This window comes from Euleptes europaea, chromosome 19 (assembly GCF_029931775.1).
Source record: "Euleptes europaea isolate rEulEur1 chromosome 19, rEulEur1.hap1, whole genome shotgun sequence".
NCBI classification, from domain to species: domain Eukaryota; kingdom Metazoa; phylum Chordata; class Lepidosauria; order Squamata; family Sphaerodactylidae; genus Euleptes; species Euleptes europaea.
The window spans coordinates 31,446,705-31,469,864 of NC_079330.1; the positions used below are offsets into that span (position 1 = coordinate 31,446,705).

At 47.2% G+C, this 23,160-nt stretch overlaps 1 protein-coding gene across 1 annotated transcript in view; it reads right to left on the minus strand.

Moving 5' to 3' along the window:
• PPM1D (protein phosphatase, Mg2+/Mn2+ dependent 1D) overlaps positions 1 to 23,160 on the minus strand; it is a 55,160-nt gene that overhangs the window by 17,624 nt on the left and 14,376 nt on the right. Inside the window, exon 3 of the mRNA XM_056864968.1 lies at positions 19,885 to 20,009. Coding sequence (XP_056720946.1) covers positions 19,885 to 20,009 — 125 coding nt within the window. The remainder of the gene's footprint in view (positions 1 to 19,884; positions 20,010 to 23,160) is intronic.

Sequence of the window (23,160 nt, forward strand, 5' to 3'; positions counted from 1 at the left end):
AGAGCATACGGAGGCTGACCCACCTACAATTGATTGCTAAGTGCCTCGATTGATGGCCGGGAGGTGGCTGAGAACATGTCAAATGAACTACCTTCCACAGGAGCATTGGACACCCTCATGTCCCACTAGGGCAGCGGTTCCCACACCCTTTTCGGAATGGTGACCCATAAGAAGAAGAAAAAGAGTTGGTTTTTATACCCTGATTTTCTCTACCTTATAGAAGTCTCAAAGCGGCTTACAATTGCCTTGCCTTCCTCTCCCCACAACAGGCACCTTGTGAGGTAGGTGGGGCTGAGAGAGCTCTAAGAGAGCTGTGACTAGCCCAAGGTCACCCAGCAGGCTTCATGAGAGGAGAAACAAACCTGGTTCTCCAGATTAGAGTCCACTGCTTTTAACCACTACACCACGCTGGCTACACCACAAGTCCAAATTCACTTGGTATGGTGACCCATCCAGGGCTGGCTCAAGGTGTTTTTTTGGCACCCTGGGAAAACTAGGACCTTGGCACCCATCTAGTTCAGAATTGTTTTCTACAGGGGCTAACCAGATGTTTTGGAGAAACCAACAAACATCACACAAAGGGTGCAGCTGCCCCCACTATGAGCCCCAAGCAAGTGGCATTCTGAGACACACAGCCTTTGCATGTGGAGGTTATATTCCAGCCTTTGACCACCCTCCCCTTCTCCATGTCTCCCTCTAATCCCCCCTAAGGTTCTAAGAAACTCACTCTAGTAACCATCTGGACATGTTTTATTTTATGAGCATGACTACGCAGTGAAGAAAAAATATCAACTAAACTGCAGTCCAAGCTCTGTTCATGACCTGAGTTTGATCCCGACAGAAGTCGGTCTCAGGTAGCCGGCTCAAGGTTGTCTCAGCCTTCCATCCTTCCAAGGTAGGTCAAATGAGCACCCAGCTTGCTGGGGGTAAAGTGTAGACGACTGGGGAAGGCAATGACAAACCACCCCGTAAACACAGTCTGCCTAGGAAATGTGGGGATGTGACGTCACCCCATGGGTCAGTAAGGATCCGGTGCTTGCACAGGGGACTACCTTTACCTTTTAATCATGTATGACCAGTCTCGTCAGTTCCCAGAAGCTAAGCAGGTTACCTGGCTAGTATTTGGATGGGAGACCACGAACGAATACTGGGGCCACTACGCAGAGCCATGTAATGGCAAACCATCTCTTGCCTTGAAAACCTCATGGGGTCTCCATAAATTAGCTATGACTTAATGGCAAAAAAATTACATGGAAGATACTGTTTCCAGGGTCAGATCTTGGTTTCCAAAATACAGACCCTCCCTACAGCAGTTCATCTGTTGGCTGCTGTATTGAATATCAGGAGTTAGGTGAAAAACATGTTATTTCTCTATTGACTGGCTCACGGCTATTTGTTTTTGACTCTTCCTGTTTCAGTGCCGCTGTTAATGCTACCTTTTATGCTGCTTTATTAGTTGAGGTGTTTGCTCTTTTTTTCTTGTGTGCGCCTGTGTGTGATACATTTTTATGCCCCCTACCCTCCAAGCATTTATGGGCAGGAAGTATGCGTTTTCCATTCCTCCTTTTTAATCTCATAAGAACTCTGTGCGGCAGGCTAGGAGAGAGAGGAGTGAGATCATCACCCAATGAGCTGCAAGGGTGAATGGGGATTTGAACCTGGGTCTCCCCAGACCTAGTCCGACACCCTAACCACTACGAGCATCCTGGGTCGAACACCAAGGAACTGAAATTTCTCCAAAGCAGAGTCATTCGTCAAGACACGACAAAAGCATACTGACAAGAGCAGCTGAGGAGATTCCGCGAGGCGCGGCCGTTTGTCATTTCAACAGCAGCTCATAATACAATGAACGGGATTATGTGGGGTCACGGCACACTGCCTGAATTTCGCTAACCCTTCCCCACCCCAAAACACGCACAGTGTGACATCACCTACCCATCTAACAGGTTCTGCAACTTGACAAAAAAGAAGAGCCAAAAAAGACCAAAAAACGAGACAGAAAAACATGTCTGCCAAGTTCACCAGTGACTCACTCTGTCTCTTAAGCGGCTGGCTCAGGGTCACACCAGACAAGAAGCTCAAAGATCCACGATCAGATCTCCAGCATGATTTTTCATGGTAAACACCAGCTGAAGATAATTCAGGCCACGGCAGGGGGAGGTTTATCTCTTTGTCCCACGCTAATCTCCCCCATCTTTTCCCAGTGAGGGAGAAACATGCCATTTGCCTGACAATTGTGGGGAGATCAGCATGGGGGGGGGGGAGAAAGACCACTCCAATCCTCCTCTCCCCTTCTCCACAGCTGTGGTCCAAATAAGGGCGGCCTTCATCCACCATATAAACAAGAAAAAAAATGTGCCGGAGATCCAATTGCAGATCACCTAGAGCAATGGTTCTCAACCTGTGGGTCGCGACCCCCAAGGGGGTCGCAACGTGTTTTCTGGGGGGGTCGCTGCCCCTGTCCTGGGACAGCTCCCATCCCGGCGAGGAACCGTCCTACCGATGGCCGGAAGGAGAGAGGCAAGGAACCGGCCGACCGACAGAGGCGAGGCGAGGAACCAGAGAGAAAGAGGCGAGGAACCGGCCGACCAACAGCCTGAAGGAGCCGGGCTGCAGAGACGTGGCGGCACGCCGCCGCACACCAGCTGTAGCCCCGCCGCCCAGCTGAGAGGCGAGCGGGCCTGCCTGGGCGGCGGGGCTACAGCTGGTGTGCGGCAGCGAGCCACCCGCGTCTCTGCAGCCTGACTCCTTCCGGCTGTCGGCCGGCCGTTTCCTCGCCTCTCTCTCTCTCTCTCTCTCCGGTTCCTCGTCTCGCCTGTCGGTTGGATGACACAGCAGGATGTGTGGGAGGCTGAGGAAGCTCCCCTGGCTCGGCCCGTTCAGGTCTTGGAGAAGAGGGCGGTCCCCCTTGAGGCCGCTCGAGGGTCACTTCCAGCCCTCCCCGTATACGTGTGTGTGCTCGAGATCCCCGGGCCACTGGCGAGTGCGTGTGTGTGTGTGGGGGGGGGCCTCCCTCCCTCTCTTTCCTTCCTTTCTTTTTTCCTTCTTTCTTTCCTTCCTTCCTTCCCTTCTTACTTCCTTTTTCTCCTTTCCTTTCCTTCCCTTTTTCTTTCTTTCTTCTTTCTCCTTTCTTCCTTTCTCCTTCCTTTTCTTTCTTCCTCCCTTCCTTCCTTCCCTTTCTTACTTTCTTTCCTTCCTTTCCTTCTTTCCTTCCTTCCTTTCCTTCTTTCCTTCCTTCCTTTCCTTTTTTCCCTTCATTTATTTCCTTCTTTTCTTTCCTTCCTTCCTTTCCTTCTCTCCCTCCCCTGCATAGCCTCTGCTAGGTTTGCAAACCTCCAGGTGGTGGCTGGAGACCTGGCAACCCTAGCCTCTTCCAGGAAAAAGGTTCCCCACCCCTGCCCTAATGTAATCAGGTAAAACCAGCCCAAAGCATAAAAATGTCACCATGCTCGCCTTTCGAGTTTTAATTCCATTTGCCTCTACATATCGCTGCGAGAGTGGATTTTCAACGCTTCTTCATATCAAAACACTCTTCTATAGTAGAGTACACTCTCCAGGGGAGCTGATCTATGGCATCTGGAAATCAGTTGTAATTCTGGAAGATCTCCCCACCAGGAGGTTGGCAATACTACATACTTATTTGCTCAAAGACAAGAAACAGACTAAATGTTGAGGATGACATGAGGTTGGCTTTAACAAACACTCAGCCATGAATTTTGAAGCTGGTTACCCAGATGCAAGCACAACCATCACATTAAATATTAATTAATTATTTAATGAAATTAGTTAAATATTACGTTGGAATTATATTCTGAAAAATCTATTTGTATTATGTTTTCTTTATCCTATTGAAAATGTCATTTATGGCTTTATTATGCAAATGTCATTTATGGCTTTATTATGCAAATGTGGCGGGGGTCGCAGGTTACTTGGCAATTGTAAAAGGGGGTCACGACTTGAAAAAGGTTGGGAACCACTGATCTAGCACCTCATCTACTTTGACCCTTCCACCATTAAGGATACGCATACAAGAGGATACCAAATAACGTGGGCACACAAAGGTCATTTATGCACGGTAGCTTTACCCTCCTTTATTCCCTGTGTCAGCCAGGATCAAATTTTTCAGTATGCACGTTACCTCATTCCTTGAAAGCTCAACGGTGTTTCAACCCAAAACGAACCCGGCTTTTCCCATTCCTCTTCTGGCCCTAATTAAACCGTTCATCCTGGCTCATCCTGGAGTCACTGAGCATGAATACTCTGTTCTCAGATTGAGCTTTGCCTCACCCTTTTCCAAACCCCTCTTCAAGGCAGCATGCAGATAGCCAAACAGGGGAAGCACAGAAGATTGGCTTCTCTCACAGCCAATCACAAAGCAGTGGGTAAAGAGGCAGGGATTCAAGTGCTTCCTGCTTCCTGGGAGCTCTTTCTGAGAAAAAAAAAGGCTTTTTTAAAACGAGTCTTGGATTTCTCCCCCCGCCCCCTTCTTTCAGATTGCTCCGTTTTTTGTTCTTAAAATGTTTTTTTTATGCAGCAGTTGGGTCTGGGGGGAAGATCTTTTCTCAGGGTGAGTACTGCAGTCAGCCAATTACAGAGCAGCATTTAAAGGGGTGGGACTTGATTTGAACTTGGGAGACTGCTTTTCTGTATTCATGCCTCCATTAGCACACAGTTTCATCCCTGATCCTTTCAGCCAATGCATACAGTTTCCCCCAACCCGGGTTACTTTGATCCTGGCTGAAAAGGGGAATAAAGAAGGTTAAAGCGACCATGCATAAATGACCAAAGTCTCTCCCTCTCTCACCCTAAGGGGCATCTATGCTACAATGGGGTCTCAACCCACAGTCACAATTACAGTCCCAGGCATTTTAATCAAGGTGGCAGCATTGAGTATCTTCCGTTCCTTTTCTTTTTCAAGCTCCCATGACCCAAAGGTCTTGAGCAGTAAATGGGGAGCCTTTATTTCTTTAAGGAAACTGCCAGTGTTGTTCTTGGATCTCTATCCACCAGCAAAAAGGTATCTTTTGTTACAGTGGCAGGCAATTTGATTAAATTGATCGCGATAAGAATTGTATTGGGGACATTCCATAAGAAGTAGTGTGTCAACTCTCTTCAGATCACATGGACAAAGTCTATCTGAATAAGGTAAGTTATCATATCTTCCATTTAACACCGCCGAAGGAGCGGCGTTCAAACGAGCGAGCATAAAAGCTCTGCAGTAACCAGGGACTGTTAGATTGCTGAAATAAGCTGGGGTTCATTGAGCATCTTCCAAACTTTTCTGCACCGCAAGTGTTCCTGTGTCTTCTTGCTCGCCAGAAGTACAAGGGCATGCAAATCAAAAACAAGCAAGATAGCCCTCTCCTGTATCTCTAGCTTAACAGGCAGACATTCACAGATGATAATGCCCTAGGAAGTTTCACCGGCCAACCAAAGAGATGACCAGGGCTTTCTCCCAGCAGAGGGCACTTCCAGCCAAGGCCTCTCTCTCAGTTCGCCATACATTTCTCAGGCAGCCCTAGAACACATTTCCTACTCAGGCCCTACAACCTCATGGATAAACAAACCCCATACAAGTTTACTACAAATACTATTATTAATCTGGAGGAGATTCTTATTCATCCAACGCAAGTATCCGCAAACAAGCTTACCCCAAAGGCAGAAGAGACTAGCACAATTACTGAGAAGATACTGGTTGCGTTCAAACATCACATGTAATCATGACTGGAGGGGGGGAGATGTGCACAAACCAGGGTTGCCAACTTCTAATGTGGGGTCTGGAGATCTCCAGAAATTTTAACTGATCTCCAGACAACAGAGATCAGTTCCCCTGGAGAAAATGGCAGCTTTGCAGAGTGGATTGTACGGTGTTATACCTCGCTGACGTTCTTCGCCTCTCCAAACTCCACCCCCAAATCTCCAGGAATTTCCCAACCCAAAATTGGCAACCTTAGCACAAGCCCAGCTTGTGGTTGGGCTTGCACACACCTTGCCCCCCCACCTCACATGGAAAATTGACATTAAAAACGAGCCTGTGATGTATAAATGCACAGGTTAGCTTGGGTTAGTTTTCTCCTCACTCACTGGGATCCTAAACCTATAGATGTGGGTTTAAAAGCCCAATTTGTGGAGCAGAAACCAACTCCAGTTACCCTACACACCTGCACTTTGACATCACTGGAGTTAAGTTTTCAACGATTCTCCACGTGGGAAGGAGAAGAGGAAGAGGAAGAAGAAGAGTTGGTTTTTATATGCCAACTTTCTCTACCACTTAAGGAGAATCAAACCGGTTTACAATCACCTTCCCTTCCTCTCCCCACAACAGACACCCTGTGAGGTAGGTGGGGCTGAGAGAGCTCTAAGAGAGTTGTGACTAGCCCAAGGTCACCCAGCTGGCTTCATGTGCAGGAGTGGGGAAATCAACCCGGCTCACCAGATTAGAGTCTGCCACTCATGTGGAAAAGTGGGGAATCAAACCCAGTTCTTCAGATTAGAGTCCACCACTCCAAACCACCACTCTTAAACACTACACCACGCTGGAAGAGGAGCAAGACATGTGCAGAAGCCAAGCAACAAGCCTGATGCATGCGCCTTCCCCCTCAACAGCGGTTCAATGTGATGTCTGAATACATTCAGTTGTCAGCATCATCCAGTTACACAGATGATTCACTCCTGCCCTGCTATCCTAGGCCCACAGCCTATCCCTCTTTCTCCCGGTACTTCATCTAAGCTGTCGTTATCTTTTTAAAAACTGTATCGAGCCCCACATGCATCCTGTAAAACGGCCCCACGGGGCACTGGCCAGGGCAAAGCTGCCCCTAAACTGTTGCCTCAAGCAAAATTTGAAGAAAATCTGGGAGTTCCTCTTCAGGAACTGGACAACGACGACAAAGATTTTCAATGTCTACTAAAAAAAACCCTATCAGGACGGAGAAATCCACACATCCCTACATTATTGCTGGATTGGACTTTAAAGAAAAAGTCAAAGCAAATATGGGGAGAAGGACATAATAAAAGTTTCCATAAGAGCAGAGATGCTTCTTGGCAAAGCTCTCGGGCTGGGGAAAACAGCTGCTGGTGGAAAAGAACAGAGAAAGGAGGCTGGGGAGGAGAGAGACACAGCCCAAGGAGAGGATTGCCTCCTGTAGAGGAAGGCCAGGAAAGAAGAATCTTCAGGTGGAAAAATGAAGTTATGAACCTCAAGCTTCAGTGGCATCTGATGGGGGAAAGGCAAAATTCCTGCAAGGTAAGCAGATCCACATGTGTCCTAGAGGGAACAACATGAATTCACATGAAGGCAGCCCTGGTCGGAATCCGGGCACAGACACAGCCGTTGTTTTCTGGTTTTGATTATGTTAGGCTCTGCAAGGCATTTGCTTCCAACAACAGAAAGTCTGCACGGGGGGGGGGGGGTAGAATGGGAAGAAGGGACCAGCAGCTTTTAGAAAGAAAAACGACAACTGCGCGTGTGAGAGAGAAGGAGGGAGAAATCCTTCATGCTTATAGATCCAGCCTTGAGTAAGCCAATACTAATGCAAATTTCCAGTACACAGTTCAGACTGCTGGACCTGCAAGGGGGGGTGGGTATAGGAAGCTTCCCCCTTCCCAAATAAAACCCACTCCATTTACAGGCCAAACAACAAAGGCAGTCTAGCAAAGGCAAGGCATTTTACTGGACGCATGAACCCTCAATGGGAGACAGGATCCCTGGAGCAGATTCCAGGCCCCTTCCCTGAATTTTCAACACTCACTTTAAAAAAATTAAGCCCCTTCACTTGTGGATATTTCACTGACCAGGGAATAAACCTGCTCTCTCTTTCCAGCACTCTAGTCACAGAATGCAACAGGCACTAGGATGACTGACAAGCACCTAGCGCATCAATGTTTAATACAACCGCACCATACCAGCTCTAGTTTACAGTATATCCATGGTATGAAAGGGTGGGGGGATACTTCCAGTATACAAAGTCTTCCCCTCAGTCACCTGGAGGAAAATTTCAGGTGACCAGGCTGTTAACAAGCCTGTTGTCAACATTAAATATTTATTTTTTCACTTAATTTACATCATTTGTAGTCCACCTTTCCCACTGAGATGCAAGGTGGATTACAGAATCAGAAATCAAGCACAAAAAATAATAAACGCAACAAACAGTAAAATAAAACCGGATATTATCTGTAGTCCTGGAAATATGGTACGAGTGTTGGACTTAGACTAGGGAGACCCACGTTCAAATCCCCCACGCGTTCCTGAGGGCCACATGACGACCATTGTTAATTACCCTAACCTACCTCACACATGCTGACCTGAGCTCCCTGGAAGAAAGGTGTGTAATAAATACCATAAAATACAAAACCTCCAACGACTAGACACACTGCATAAACACAACAGATTTGAAATATGCATTAGCTCTTCATCACCAATTAAAACAGGAGAAACATTACTGGATGACCACAAGCCAATACACGCACACACGCACACACTTTCAGAAATTGGCTACAGCAAGCGTGAAAGCTCAGCTTTTGTAGAAGCATCTAATTAGACCTGGTGAGAACAAAACAGACCCTCCCACTCAAAGCCTAGGATGGGGAGGGAGATCCAATTTCCTCTGCGTGTAAAGCACGACAATGTCGGCTGTGCCTGAAATACCACACCGCACAAACCCAACCTGTTTGTTTTCTAAGGGAAAACTGTGATGTCTGTGGAATGAAGTCTTTATTTTTACGAGTGGGCAGGAAACCGACGGCTAAGGACCTCGCTCAGCAGTGGGCCCTGGGAAGGAAGGCAGCATCTCTTGGAAAATCAAGACGTCATGTTGGGTGCGTTTGTTTACCTCTCTAGGCCACGTGACTTATTCCAATCCAATCAACCTTTATTGGCATATACCCCGAAACATAACATTAGCAGTGCACAAAATTCTCTGTCCATTCATTTTCAGTTTAAATACAGTTTAAACTTTGGTCCTAGTTTTGACAACTTCCATCAGACTTTACCCTCCCACTCATCCCAAAGGTGGGAGATGCACCAGAATTCCCTGGCACAGCCTGTGCTACCATGAGGGGGGGGGGGGGAATCACAGAAGCATCACCATTACACAGTCGTACAACCCCAGTGTGGCACAGTGGTTAGGCTGTCTAACTAGGAATGTGGAGACCCAAGTTCAAATCCCCACGCAGCCTTAAGGCTCATCAGGTGACTTTGCACGTTCTCCTCAATAGGGACGCAAAGTGGTTTGCATCATTCTCATCTCCTCCATTTTATCCTTGAGAGCCAGCGTGGCATAGTGCTTAAGAGCACTGAACTCTTATCTGGAGAACTGGGTTCGATTCCCTGCTCCTCCACATGAGCGGCAGAGGCTAATCTGGTGAACTGGGTTTGTTTCCCCACCCCTCCACACGAAGCCAGATAGGTGACCTTGGGCTAGTCACACTCTCTCAGCCCCACCTACCTTACAGGATGTCTGTTGTGGGGAGGGGAACGGAAGGTGATCGTAAGCCGGTTTGATTCTTCCTTAAGTGGTAGAGAAAGTCAGCATATAAAAACCAACTCTTCTTCTTCCTCCTCCACATGAAGCCTGTGGAGGAACCTTTGGCTGTTCTCCCAGAACTCTCTCAGTCCCACCTACCTCATGAGATGCTTGTTGTGGGTGGTGGGAAGGCAATTGTAAGCCACTTTGAGACTCCTTATGGTAGAGAAAAGCGGGATATAAAAACCAACTCTTCTTCTTCTACAACAACTCAGGAAGGTTCAGCTGAAAGTATGTGACTAGCCTAAGGCTACCCAGCAAGCTTCCATGGCAGAGTAGGGATTCAAACCTGCGTCACCCAGATGCTAGTATGACACTCAAGTCACTACACCACACTGGGGCCCAACATATACTGATGGAATAATCAACTGGGTAACCAGTGCTCCCCCGGGGGGGGGCATTACAGGTCAGGAAAACAGACCAGGGGGGAGGTATAATCACCTTCTCCCCAAACACCGCATATAGGGTTGCCAGTCCCATGCTGGCAATCAACAGGAGCTTTTTAGGGGCAAAGACATGTAAATTGCTGGCACTCCAATGCATGATATTACTTCCAGCGCCAACCTGGAAGTGACATCATTGAATCAGGGCAATGCTTTAGGGGGGTTTCCAGGCAAGAGGCATTCAGAGGTGGTTTGCCATTGCCTGCCTCTGTGTAGTAATCCCAGTTTTCCTTGGCAGTCTCCCATCCAAGTACTGACCAGGCCTGACCCTGCTTAGCTTCTGAGATCTGGGCCACCCAGGTCAAGGAAAGAGATCAATGGAGGTGTTTTGCCATTGCCTGCCTCTGTGTAGTAATCCCGGTCTTCCTTGGTGGTTTCCCATCCCAGTAATAATCAGAACTGACCATGCTTAGCTTCTGAGATCTGATGAGATCAGGCTAGGGAGATCTGATGAGATCAGGCCAGGGAGGCTTAATTGGGAAACAACTTATTCATCATCAATGGAATAGTGAAGCATGCCCTTTATTTTAATCCAGGGGCAAAGAAACCTGCCCTACGGGTGTTCAACATATGGGAGAAGCCATCCTAATGTATCATGCTTATACTGTTAAGCTTGCAATCCAAACCTCTGAAAACTGGCAAAATACGTTTAGCCACCTTAAGGCAGCGCTGGGTCTTAACAGCTTTCCAGAGGTGGAACCAGATTGTTCTCCTGCCCCCAGCACACCCCATTTGACCCTCAAAAAGGCAGCTGGGGGACCCCCAGGGGCAAAAAGCCACGCAAAATGGGAGGCAAAAAGGGGACTCCGGTAAGATCATCTTGCCTTTGTACTAGCACAAAGTCTGCAGGATCCGACCCATGAGAAATTGTGGCAAATCTACTCAAGAACAGACAATTTAGACAAGAAACAAAAGGCCAAATTCTTAGCATTCTTTTGCACGGTGTTGACCTGAAACTGACCTAATTTGGAAAGGTACCATATGTTAAGTGATCCAAGAGCCCTGTGAAATAGGCCAGGAGGATGGGCGGGAGTGAGGCTGAGAAATTAACCGCTCCTGATAGAAGCGGCTTGCAGGCTGTTTTTAAAGAATATCATATCAAGAATATCAAACAAGACAGACAAGTCCCTTCCCCTAGGAAGCCTACAATGGAAATTCCAGATGGGGAGGGGAGAACCGAGGGGAGGGAGATGCAAGGAAAACCAGACACAGACACAAGAAAATGCAGTTGCACAAATTAAGGCGTTGGTTTTTAATTAGAAGGCAAGGATTTAGGGTTAAGCCCAAAGCCTGACAGATGTGGTGGATTTTGAGAAGGGGCTTGAAGGATGAGAGGCACAAGACTGGGGAGTGAGGGAGAGGACGGGACAGAAAGGGAGGTCAGGGGGCTTGCAAAAAGCCCCACAGGGAGGCAGCAACTGTGTTGAAATCTACGCCCCCAGCTGTGGCTGAAGTCCCCTCCCCACCCCTCTTCTTTAAACTGAGTAGGGTTGCCAAGTCCCTCTTCACCACTGGTGGGAGGTCTTTGGGGTGGAGCCTGAGGAGGGCAGGGTTTGGGGAAGGGAGGGACTTCAATGCCATAGAGTCCAATGGCCAAAGCAGCCATTTTCTTCAGGTGAACTGATCTCTATCGGCTGGAGATCAGCTGTAATAGAATCATAGAGTTGGAAGGGACCACCAGGGTCATCTAGTCCAACTCCCTGCCCAATGCAGGAAATTAACAACTACCTCCCCCCCCCCACAACCCTCTCCCCACCATTCAGGATCCCACAATCAAAGCACTCCCAACAGATGGCCATCCAGCCTCTGCTTAAAGACCTCCTTAAAGATTTCCAGCTAGTACCTGGACGTAGGCAACCATAAAAATGAGCCAGTAGTCTTTAAGACTAACAAGTGCATCAGAACTTAAACAACAAATCTGCAGTTCACCACACGACCCGTAAGCATCCAACACAATCACATCCCAGCCCGTAGGTGTTCAGCTACCACAATGAGGGCTAGAAAACATATAGCTTAAGCTGCCTCTTCAGGAGGAGAGGGAATTCCTTCCCTTTACAGAGACAACTAGACAGGCATATGCTTGAGCTGGGTTCAAAAGACAGATGTCATCCCTCGATGCTGCTGCGCATTCCAACAGGATGCGCATCTCAGCGCAAGGTAAAGCAATCCTGACAATCACCTCCCTGTGAACAGCAATGCTCCCTTTTAGCAGAGTAAAAAAAAAATGTCAAAAGGGGTGTGCATGCTATTTGGGAAAGCAAAAACAAAAAAGGAAAGAAACCCACTCCTCTGATCCCTTTCGGCTCAGCCCTATTTCTTTCCCACTGGGAACCAAAACTCAATTTCTGAGCCATAATGGCACCCCACTAACCCAGTGTAGTGTACTGGTTAGAGCATAGGATTAGGATTTGCGTGGCCCAGGCTCAAATCCCCGCTCTGCCATGGAAGCTCACTGGGTGACCTTGGGCCAGTCACACACTCTTAGAATAGCCTACTTCACAGGGCTGTTGTGGAAATAAAAAGGGAGGAGAGGAAAATGGTTTAAGCCACTTTAGGTCCCCAGTGTTTCATTTAACTGTTTCTTGTTTGTTTTAATCTATATTGCTATGAATGGTGTCATGAGCTGCCTTGAAGCATAGTGGAAAGGAAGGACATGGACACTTTTAGTGAATAAAAACGCTACATTTCTGATCCCAGCCATGATGGAAGATAGGCCACGAAGGAAGGGGTTAATCTAACTCAATGAAGTGCATAATTAAAACACAAACCATCTGCTGGTGTCCATCTGGCTTTTATGTTCTTATGATAGGCGGGGGGGGGGGAGCCAGTTTTTGCCATGTGCCTTTCAGATAATAGATTTTCTTGAAAAGAAAAAGTTCAACTTAAGCCTGCTTGGCTTTCCCCCCTCCACAAAACTGGCTTATATCCTACTGCTCCCCTGAGACAAGATTTGAAGTCTTCCTGCAGCCCGAGGAAAAGGTTTCCTTTAGGCTGTAGGAAGGCTTCAAATTCAGCCCAGCAGAGTGACAGGATTAGGGTTGCCAGCTTCATGTTGGGAAATTCCTGGAGACTTGCGGGTACTGCCTGTGAGGGCAGGTTTTAGGGAGGACAGGGACCTCAGCGGGGTACAGTGCAATTCAATCCAATTCAATAACCTTTAATAGGCATAGTACAAAAGACAGCTCATACAGATTCTCACGATGTGTACAATGCCATGAGTCCACCCTCCAAAGCAGCCATTTTCTCCAGGGAAATGCTTAAGGGGGTGGCCTCTGGGCTAGCCACCCTTTTGCAGCCTGGCCTACCTCACAGGGGTGTTGTGTGGATATAAAAGGGGATCACACACTCTCTCTCCCCAGTAAGCCATACTGAAACATTTCATGGGACAATGAATACCAGTTGTTTGGTTCGGGGTGTTCCTAGGCCGCACAGCCAAACTAGAAGTACCTACGGGACCGCCTCTCCTGGTACACCCCCCAGAGAGCTTTACGCTCAATGAACAACAACTTACTGGTGGTTCCCGGCCTGCGAAGTGTGCGGCTGCCCGCAACAATGGCCAGGGTTTTTTGGTCCTGGCCCTGGCCTGGTGGAACAGTCTCCCGAGTATTATCAGGGCCCTGAGGGACCTAAATGAGTTCCACAGGGCCTGCAAAACAGAACTGTTCCACCAGACCTACAACGGACGGCAGCTGCAAGTTCTTCTCCATTACTACCGTTGCTAGCCTCCCCATCGTTGCCCCCAACTTGGGTTGCCTGGCCAGGTTTCTCCAGTGCCTGCGATTGTATCTTGTATTAGTGCCATCTTGCTTTATTGTGTTTGTTGTTTATAGTTTTAAAGTATGTTTTAGAGTATGTTTTAACTGATGTTTTCTGAATTTTAATGTTGTGACCTGCTCTGAGCCCGGCTTGCTGGGAATGAGGGTGGGCTATAAATGCAATAAATAAATAAATAAATACCACTCAGCCTCTGCACTCCCCAGTCAACTGGATACTCTGTACAAATACATACAATTACATGAGGATTATCTGGCAGGATATTTTCCCCCTATTTTCTCTCTCTGCTCCCTCCCTCCCTTTCTTTCCCTTTTCCCTATTCCCCTCTCACTTCGGCTTTCTTGCTTATACGATTATGTCTTTGTCACGTTTACCAAGCACCAAAGAGTTATCTGGTGTCTAAATAAATAAAATCCAGAGATTTTAAACTTTAAAAGAGGGGTTGGGATTACAAGGACTTTGTTGAAAAGGAAGTTGGGAAATTCAGTGGGGGCAAAAATTAAGTGTGTGTGTGTGTGAGAGAGAGACAGAGTGTGTGTTTAAAAGCTAAATGACTGATTGACGAGTAGGTACTAAACTTCATAAAAATATAATATTGTTTTTATTTAAAAAAGGCACATGAGCCACCCATCAACTACAGCATGCGTAGGGTGCGTCCCATCTCATTTTTACAGACACACCTCTTAAGCCCTCTTGCAATGCACACACACCCTTGGCTGGGGTCTGGGGTCTGGGACCCCCAAGAGAGTTTTTCTCTACAGACAACCTGACCTTTCACCATCCCTCAGAGAAGCTGCACTGTTTTCCAGCATTCTGTGAGTGACTGTGCTCCCCAAACAGTAATCAGAATGCAAGTGAACATTCTGTGATGTCACAGCACCTCCACTGAGGAGGGAGACAGAGCCCATCAAAAGAGCTCTGATGGATCAGACCACAGGTCCATCAAAAGTGCAGCATTCCGAACTGTGCAGTGGCCAATCAGTTATTCTGGAAGTTGAATAAAAGGGCATAAAGGCCAAGGCCTTTCCCTGATGTTGCCTCCTGACACTGGTATACAGAGGTTTACTGCCTCTGAAAGTGGAGGTTCGTTTTCGTCACCACAACTAGTAGCTAAGACTCAAATTACACCAAAGCGAAACACTTTTTAAAAATCCATGTTATAATGGTGAATCATGAATTCAACAAAATGTTGCTATAAAGCATGATAAGTTCCTTTGCCTTTTTTCTCCTGCAGAGGATATCTGTTATTTTTGGCACTGGCAGAACGTCCCAGAATTTAATAAGCGAGGGATGAAACAAAAAAGGTTCTGCACTGTACCAACATTTTGCTACTAAAGTTTTAACTGCGTTCAATAAATTCCAAACCAGCTCATAATGTTGCTTCTCTGCCGGTCTGAACAGAGGGCCAAGCAGAATATTTCAAAGATCTGATGGTATCTCAAAAAGAATTGTTACATCAACAGTACACACAACCCCATTCCAAAATTTCTGAGTAACTAGGCATTCCCAATAGACAGAGAGCTTTGGCAACACTTATCCTCAACAGTATGGTAAATATATTTAATCACAGAGTGGTCAAAAACCACTCGTACAACTTTTTCTAAAAGTTCTCTTTCAAGGTAACACATGGAAACGTTGCAGAGCTTTGTATATACCATCTCCCGGTCAAGAACCCCTTAAATGTGTCCCCTAAAAAGCTCATGCTAGGAAAAGTTGAGGGCAGCAGGAAAAGAGCAAGATCCAACAAGAGATGGATTGACTCAATAAAGGAAGCCACGGCCTTCAATTTGCAGGATCTGAGCAGGGCTGCCAAAGATAGGACATTTTGGAGGACTTTCATTCATAGGGTCGCCATGAGTCGGAAGCGACTTGACGGCACTTAACACACACACACAAAAAGCTCATCTGAGTTAAAAACAGAAATTTTGATAATATGCCTTTCTAATAAGTCAACAGCCTTAAACAGGGTTTCAAATTTAATCTCTTTCAAATTAATACCACCTCTGTTAATACATCAGCATGAACTTTCAGCTGTGAATTAATGGAACCAGAATGGATCGGCCCCATCCATCATGCATCCAATTACCTGTTCAATCAAGCAAGAGTTTAGCTTAATGGCATCATTAAATCTAATCACACCATGTCAAACCCATTCAACTGCATCTCCAGAAATGATTAAGTATTGATTCCGGATAAAAGAAGTATAAACAAAAGACAATTTTGTTCTCACTGTATCCCAGACTTCTAATATGGAGGCTACAGATGTATTGGCCTGCATCGTATTCCATTTTATACAACACCAAAATGCAAGGGAACCTAAAAACACTGCTGCTCCAACGGGTACCATCCCAATTCTTAGTGTATCTAATCCCAAAAAATTGCACCTGGGAGCTAACAGGATTCCCACCCGCACCTGAAATTGTCACACCAAGTATTTCAGTGTTTTGATGTATTATATCCAGAAAGAGAACCAAAACCACAGATTAATTTGATAACAGTTTGAACAGATACTGCAGGATGAGTCACAGCTAAAGCAACATGCAGATATACTTAAAAGTAACTCCTGTCTACTATCAATCCAAAGAAGCAAGCACTTGAATTTTCAGTGACAGCTAAGGGTTTGACAGCAAATATTAAAGCTGATAAAGGACAACTTTGTCTTATGCCATTTTGTGTTATTAGCGATTTAGTCAGAACGTTGTTGATCTGCAGTCTCGGCTCTTGTATCCCTGCATTGAGTTCTAACACAAGAAACAAAGGAGGATCCAAAGTTAAATTTCTCCACCACATCTAGCAATAAGGACCACTCAACTCTGTTGAAGGCTTTCTCCCCATCCAACAATGTAAGAAAAAGTTTTGTCTTGTCCAGATTACAAAGATTACTCAAGTTGCAAAGTCGTCTGAAGCAGAGTTACACCTTCTAAATCCAATGAAAGCACCTAATATGGATTCAAATAAGTTCTTCACAGGGTCTTTTCTAATACGATCCTCCTACAAAAAGATTAAATCTGCTGTTTGATCAGCTACAAACCCAGGGCAGAGGGGAGGGATCTAACAGGCTGGTTAAGATCCTTACTGTTGAGACTAAAAAACCATGCTGCGTGCTTTTAAACCCTGCAAGAATGGGGGTGGGGGGAGATCCAGCTGCCAGGCCAAGTGTTGGCAAAATAACCTTGTGCTTGCCTTATACAGTCTTTTAAAGGCCAAAGCACTCTTTCTTGGTTCGAGAATTACAGAGGCAAAAGTGCAAATAAAAGTAAGAATGTTGGGTGTTGACAATTAATTTGGAAACCAAACATGGCCCCATTTTCACCACATGAGCTTCTTGAAAGGGGGAGAACAAGAACAGCTGGGCCTGCATGCCTCCTTGAGTGACCAAAAAGGGAAATCTGGGCAGTTTGAAAACTCCCAGAGCAGAAAAAAAAGAAACCAAGCCTGCAAGAGGAGAGAGGCACAGAGGGGTTCAAATAGAAATGACACTGCTAGGGTTGCCAACCTCCAGGTGGTGGCTGGAGATCTCTTGCTATTGCAACTGATCTCCAGGTGATAGAAATCAGTTCCCCTGGTGAAAACAGTCACTTTGGCCATTGGACTCTATGGCATTGAAGTCCCTCCCCAGGCTCCACCCCTAAAATGTCCAGGTATTTCCCAACCTGGAGCTGGCAACCCTATACATTGCTCAAGGACCAGGCATTCCTGCAAATCTCTTTCCTTGGACATAGAGGCAGTCCAAATCATTGTTGCTTCAGTTCTGAGAGAAACTGGATGAAATTAGTTCATGTAACCATAAAGTATTTTTAAATGGGTGAAATAAGTTTCTACTCCTCATTGTTGCAGATATACAATTCAAAGTGTAAAAGCAAATCTGAGCATGGGAGAAAAAGAAATGAAACTTCACCGATGCAGGGAGACACAGCAGATAAAATAGCTTCTACAAAGAAGTCCTTGAGAATTATCAGCCAAAGCGAAACGTGTTTTCCTAGCCTGTTTAGCCACGCATAGAGTTGCCAACCATGTACTACCTGGAGATCTCCAGCTATTACAACTGATCTCCAGCCAATAGAGATCCGTTCCCCTGGAGAAAATGGCCACCTTGACAATTGGACTCTGTGGCATTGAAGTCCCTCCCCTCCCCAAACCCTGCCCTCCTCAGGCTCCGCCCCAAAAACCTCCCACCAGTGGCGAAGAGGGACCTGGCAACTCTAGCCAGGCATGCTTCCGTAAATAATTTCTCAGCTAAAAGTGTAAATGACAATGACACCCCGGACTACCAGCAGAAGCAACAAGTAAACAATGAATGGCTCAGAAGCAACAGCTACTGCCCCAACGTTGAAGCTTAGCTTTATCAACACCTGGATGGGAGACTGTGGGGAGCAATGTGAGCCGTTCTCAAGCATTCCAAAAAGGAAAAAACATAAATAGTTGGATCATTAGCCAGAGTAATACTGATTCAAATTCTAGCTTGGCTCGATTTCCTTAAAATCTAAGGAAATTGGAAGAGTGGTATCTATTTTCTAGATATGTGCAAAAGTCTGTCACCCTGTCTTATCTTGATCAGAAGACAGAAACCCTCTGTGGAAAAAAGGGGTCGGCTTGATTCGCAATGATAACCATCTTCAAAAGTACTTGAAGGGCTGTCATATAGAGGAGGGTGCCAAGTTGTTTTCTGTTGCCCCAGAAGGTCGGACCAGAACCAACGGGTTGAAATTACCAGGTGGTAAGCTCTCCTTCCCTGGAGGTTTTTAAGCAGAGGCTAGATGACCATCTGTCAGCAATGCTGATTCTATGACCTTAGGCAGATCACGAGAGGGAGGCCATCTTGGCCATCTTCTGGGCATTGAGTAGGGGTCACTGGGGGTGTGGGGGGGAGATGTGAATTTCCTGCATTATGCACGGGGTTGGACTAGATTACCCAGGTGGTCCCTTCCAACTCTATGTTTTCTATGATTCTATGAATGTCTGAGGGAGTCAGCGGGGTCACCAGAGGAGGGGCGCTGGCTTAGCCTCCCCACAACTCAACAACATCTTAACTGCAGCCCTTCGCTTTCTCCCGTATTCGTGAATGACTGCCATTCATGTCTAGGGTGGACCGAAACCCTTTTCCGAGACTGCAGAGCTGACAAAAATCCACCCGTTCCTCAACTGAGGGTGCACCACAAAGTGGGGGGCAGTCTACCCCCATGCGAATAGATGTGCTCTAGCCTCCAACGGCCCTAACAGTTTACAGACCAGTCCTTTACACAATCTCCAATGTTAGTTACAACGGGTACAGTGCTGAAGTGGGATATGCACACGTGCATTTAGTTATAGAAATAAAAACTAGCTCCAGCCATTCGGTCACACTTTAGAAAAGGGGTCCCCCCCTGCTCAGTGGCTCGGGAGCCACCTTGACTCTTCTGAGCACCATTCCCAGTGTGGCCCTTGCCCCCTTTTTCAGGAAAGAGGGCAAGGCCCTTGCCCAGTGGGGCTTGTGGTTGGCATTTGGTTCCCTGAAAGGTAGGCATCACGCCAGGGTTGGAAGTAAATGTGGTTCTTTTGGTTGACGGTAATTACTCTCCACAAGCCACAGACTGAGTACCACTGCTTCAGAATGGGAAGGGGGGAATGGAAGCCATGATGAGGTAATGTTAGGGTTGCCAACCACCATGTTGTGGCTGGAGATCTCCCGTTATTACAACTGACTGCCAGGCGAGAGGTAAGTTCACCCGGAGAAAATGGCCAGTGGACTCTATGGCTTTATACCCCATTGAAGTCCCTCCCCAAACCCCACCCTCCTCGGCTCTACCCCCAAAATCTCCACGTATTTCCCAACCTGGAGCTGGCAACCCTAGGTTATGCAGATGAAGGGGCGGAGCGCCACCTACCAGGGGTGGCTTGGTCTTAAATGGCTGGGGTCATGAAAGGGAAGGAAGCATTTCCCCCCCATCCCAATGACGTCCCTCAATAAACCCCACCCCTTTTCCCCATCAGTGCCACTCACTCCTACAGGGTGGGAGGGGGAGGTACTTACTCCCAAGTAAGCATACACAGAAGTGGTGATTTGCTACCCTAAAAGATCTGTCCACCCTGTCTACTTTGTGATGCCGGTCTCTCGATTAGACCTTCTCCACCACCCAAGCCTTCTGTGTTTGGCCACCACTTACCCAGGGCTCGAGCCACAGCCAGGAACGGGATCTGATCAATGACAGTGCTCCGCCGCACAGGACCGTTGTGGGTCAGACGAGGCCTCTTCCACACAACCCGGTTTACGCCGGATTTGTTGATTACACTAAAGTTGGAGGGAGGGGGGAATCAGAGGAGTGGGGAAAGGCGAAGAAAACAAAACAAGCCATTTAAAAGCTGCACAACTTCAGAATCCTAGGTATCATGTTCTTAATTCCAAGAAAGAAAGAAAATGGCTTCTAGACCATGAGGGCGAGCTTAAAAGTGCCAGCCTCCAGGTGCGACCTGGGGATCCCCTGGAATTACAGTTCATCTCCAGATGACAGAGATCAGCCTCCCTAGAGAAAATGGCAAAGGAGGAGAAGAGTTGGGTTTTTTATATGCTGACTTTCTCTACCTCTTAAGAAAGAATCAAACCAGCTTACAATCACCTTTCCCTTCCCCTCCCCACAACAAACACCCTATGAGGTAGGTGAGGCTGAAAAAGCTGTGACTAGCCCAAGGTCACCCAGCTGGCTTCATGTGGAGGAATGGGGAAATCAACCCAATTCACCAGATTAGCATCCGCTGCTCATGTGGAGGAGTGGGGAATCAAACCCGGTTCTCCAGATTAGAGTCCACCACTCCAAATCACTGCTCTTAACCACTATGCCACTGTACCACACTGGAGGGTGGACTCTGTGGCATTGTGCCTCACTGAGGTCCCTTTCCTCCCCAGGCTCCATTCCCAAATCTCCAGGAGTTTCCCAATCTAGATCTGGCAAAACAACAACAACAATAAAACAACCACCACCAGTGGCCAGGAGGGACCCAGCAACCCCACTTCCAGGTCAGGACTGGTAACTGGAGTCTGAAGCATTGCTGCTTTCTGATAGTCTCTTTACGGCTGTTGCCTCAACCCCTCCCCAACCGACCTTCCCTCCCCACCTCTGGACATGAGTCAGGACTCACAACAAACCAGTTTCCCGGCCAGCTGGGTGACTGCCTCATGTTCTATTTCAAGTACATTTCCTTCCCAGCTTTGTGAAAATTAACCCTCAAAAAAGGGAGCAACAGACCAAAGGACTTAAAAAAAAGACTATGAGACATCAGCAACCGTAATGCCGATGCCAAATCACACACTATGGGGCAGAGAGGCATTCAAAAGATCATCTCTTGCCTCCGCCAGAAGTTAGGCCTGGCTCCGAGTTGCTTTTTTAATTGGAAGATTCAAAGCAGCCGGGGTTCTCCTGGGATTTCCGCCAGCAACAACAGGAGACAGAATTTTAAATAGAAAGAAGGAGGGAGGGAGATAACAGGATAGGCCTCATCTGTCCGGAGGCAAAGGTTTGTTGCGAGGCCTGATCGAGATGAAGGAGAGCTGCGCCTTTAAGCATTTTTAGCACCTGCTCTCAGATGCGGAACAGCAGGACAGGTGTTAGTGCCAAGAAGTGGGGAGGGGGGAGAATAACCCTCCCACCCACCCACACACACACACAATGCCAGTTCACTATTAATGTTTCAGGGAAAAACTAAAGGAGTTTTACGGAGAACGAAACAGAAATAAAACACTACCGAGATAAACTGAAATCTACCATGGTGACTCAATGGAACCTTCACGTCCAGAGGCAGTGTACCTTTGAAAAGCAGCTGAGGTGGTCACCGTCAGCTGACTGACAGTGACCCTGTAGGGTTTTCAAGGCAAGAGGCATTCAGAGGTGGGTTTGCCATAGCCTGCCTCTACATAGCGACCCTGGGTTACCTTGGTGGTCTCCCATCCAAGTATTAACCAGGGCTGACCCTGCTTAGCTTCTGAGATCTGACAAGACTGGGCTAACCTGGGCCATCCAGGTCAGAGTGAAAGGCAGCTGGTGAAGTACAGTAATGCGGGGAGGGATGTGTGCGTTTTGGCCTCAGTGACCTGCTTGCAAGTATTCAGGAAGCATCTCACCAGCCACTGTGGGAAAAGAGGATGCAGGGATCGATGGACCACTGGTCTAAGCAAGCAGGGTTCTCTCTTCCTGGTCCCAAATTTAAAAGGAGTGTTGCAGCAGAAAAACAGATTGAAGTCTTTGTGGTACTCAGCAGATTTGATTGCGGCAGAGGCTTTCTTGGACTGGAGGTCCACTTTATAAGACACATGAAGCGCCAACCAAGGTCATACAACATGCCATCCAAGGAAGCAGGAGTATCAGCTATACTAGAGTAACAATGGGGAGGGGGGTATTAACTCAACAATAGCAGGAGTATCAGCTATACTAGAATAACAATGGGGAGGGGGGTCCCCTGGTCAGCAGCAGTACAAAAGGTTTTGTATCTGTTAAGGTCCTGGATTCAGACTCAGCCAGCCAAGATAAACAAGCATCCAAAGGCAGAAGCCGGTCGAAGAGGAAAGCCATCGGCTGACCTTTGCCAGCCCTGATGGAGCAGACACTTGCCACAAGTGCCACTATCTGGAGATTAACAAACTGGGAGGGTTCTGGTGAGGGCGACGTTGGCAAGAAAACTTTGTGGGCGTTGCAGTTTCCCAAACACTAAAAAAGAGAGGGAAGTGTGCCCACCTGGCTGGTGTGGAGTTGAAGAGCGAAAGAGCAGTGCCAGCTCCTATGCCCCAGACATTGTGTTTCGACAAAGCAGTAGGGCAGCTGATTGGCCCACTCACCTGCTCTTTATATTGTCTCTGCCCCACGGAGGAACAATGGCAACAACAATATGGATCACAGGGGAGAAGGTCCAGAGTGCACGCAAGAGTGGAAATTTTACATCTGTCTGCAGCAAGGCCTGAAGAGCAGGGACTCCACCCTCCATCCCTGCTTTGAGTTAGGAGCACGCACTATGAGAAGTCCCAGGTTCAAATGTTACCTCTGCCGCCTCAGATATCACACTAGCAGGGCCTGCAATATTGAGGTCATCATACTGACCTCCCTTGCCAGGATGGTTTTGCATGGGTGACTGGACTAATCATTAAAATGCATGGTAAATGCTAAATAATTTCCATTATTGAGTTGGCAAACTAAGAATATTTGCACATGCCTTGGATTTGCGGGGCATGCTTCCAGATGTCTGCAAGTGAAATAACAAACCTACATCTCAGTTTAGCAAGCAAGAGAAGCATAACAACGACAGGCTTTGGGCCACAGGGTTAAAGAGCTGAACCCCTAGTAGGGCTAGCTAAATCCCAGGAAAGCTAGATTTTTTCCCCGGACCTGCCTGGGAGTAGCGCTTAATATTACTCATCACCGCTTTGCCTTGTGAAATTGCATGTGCCTGGCTGCTGG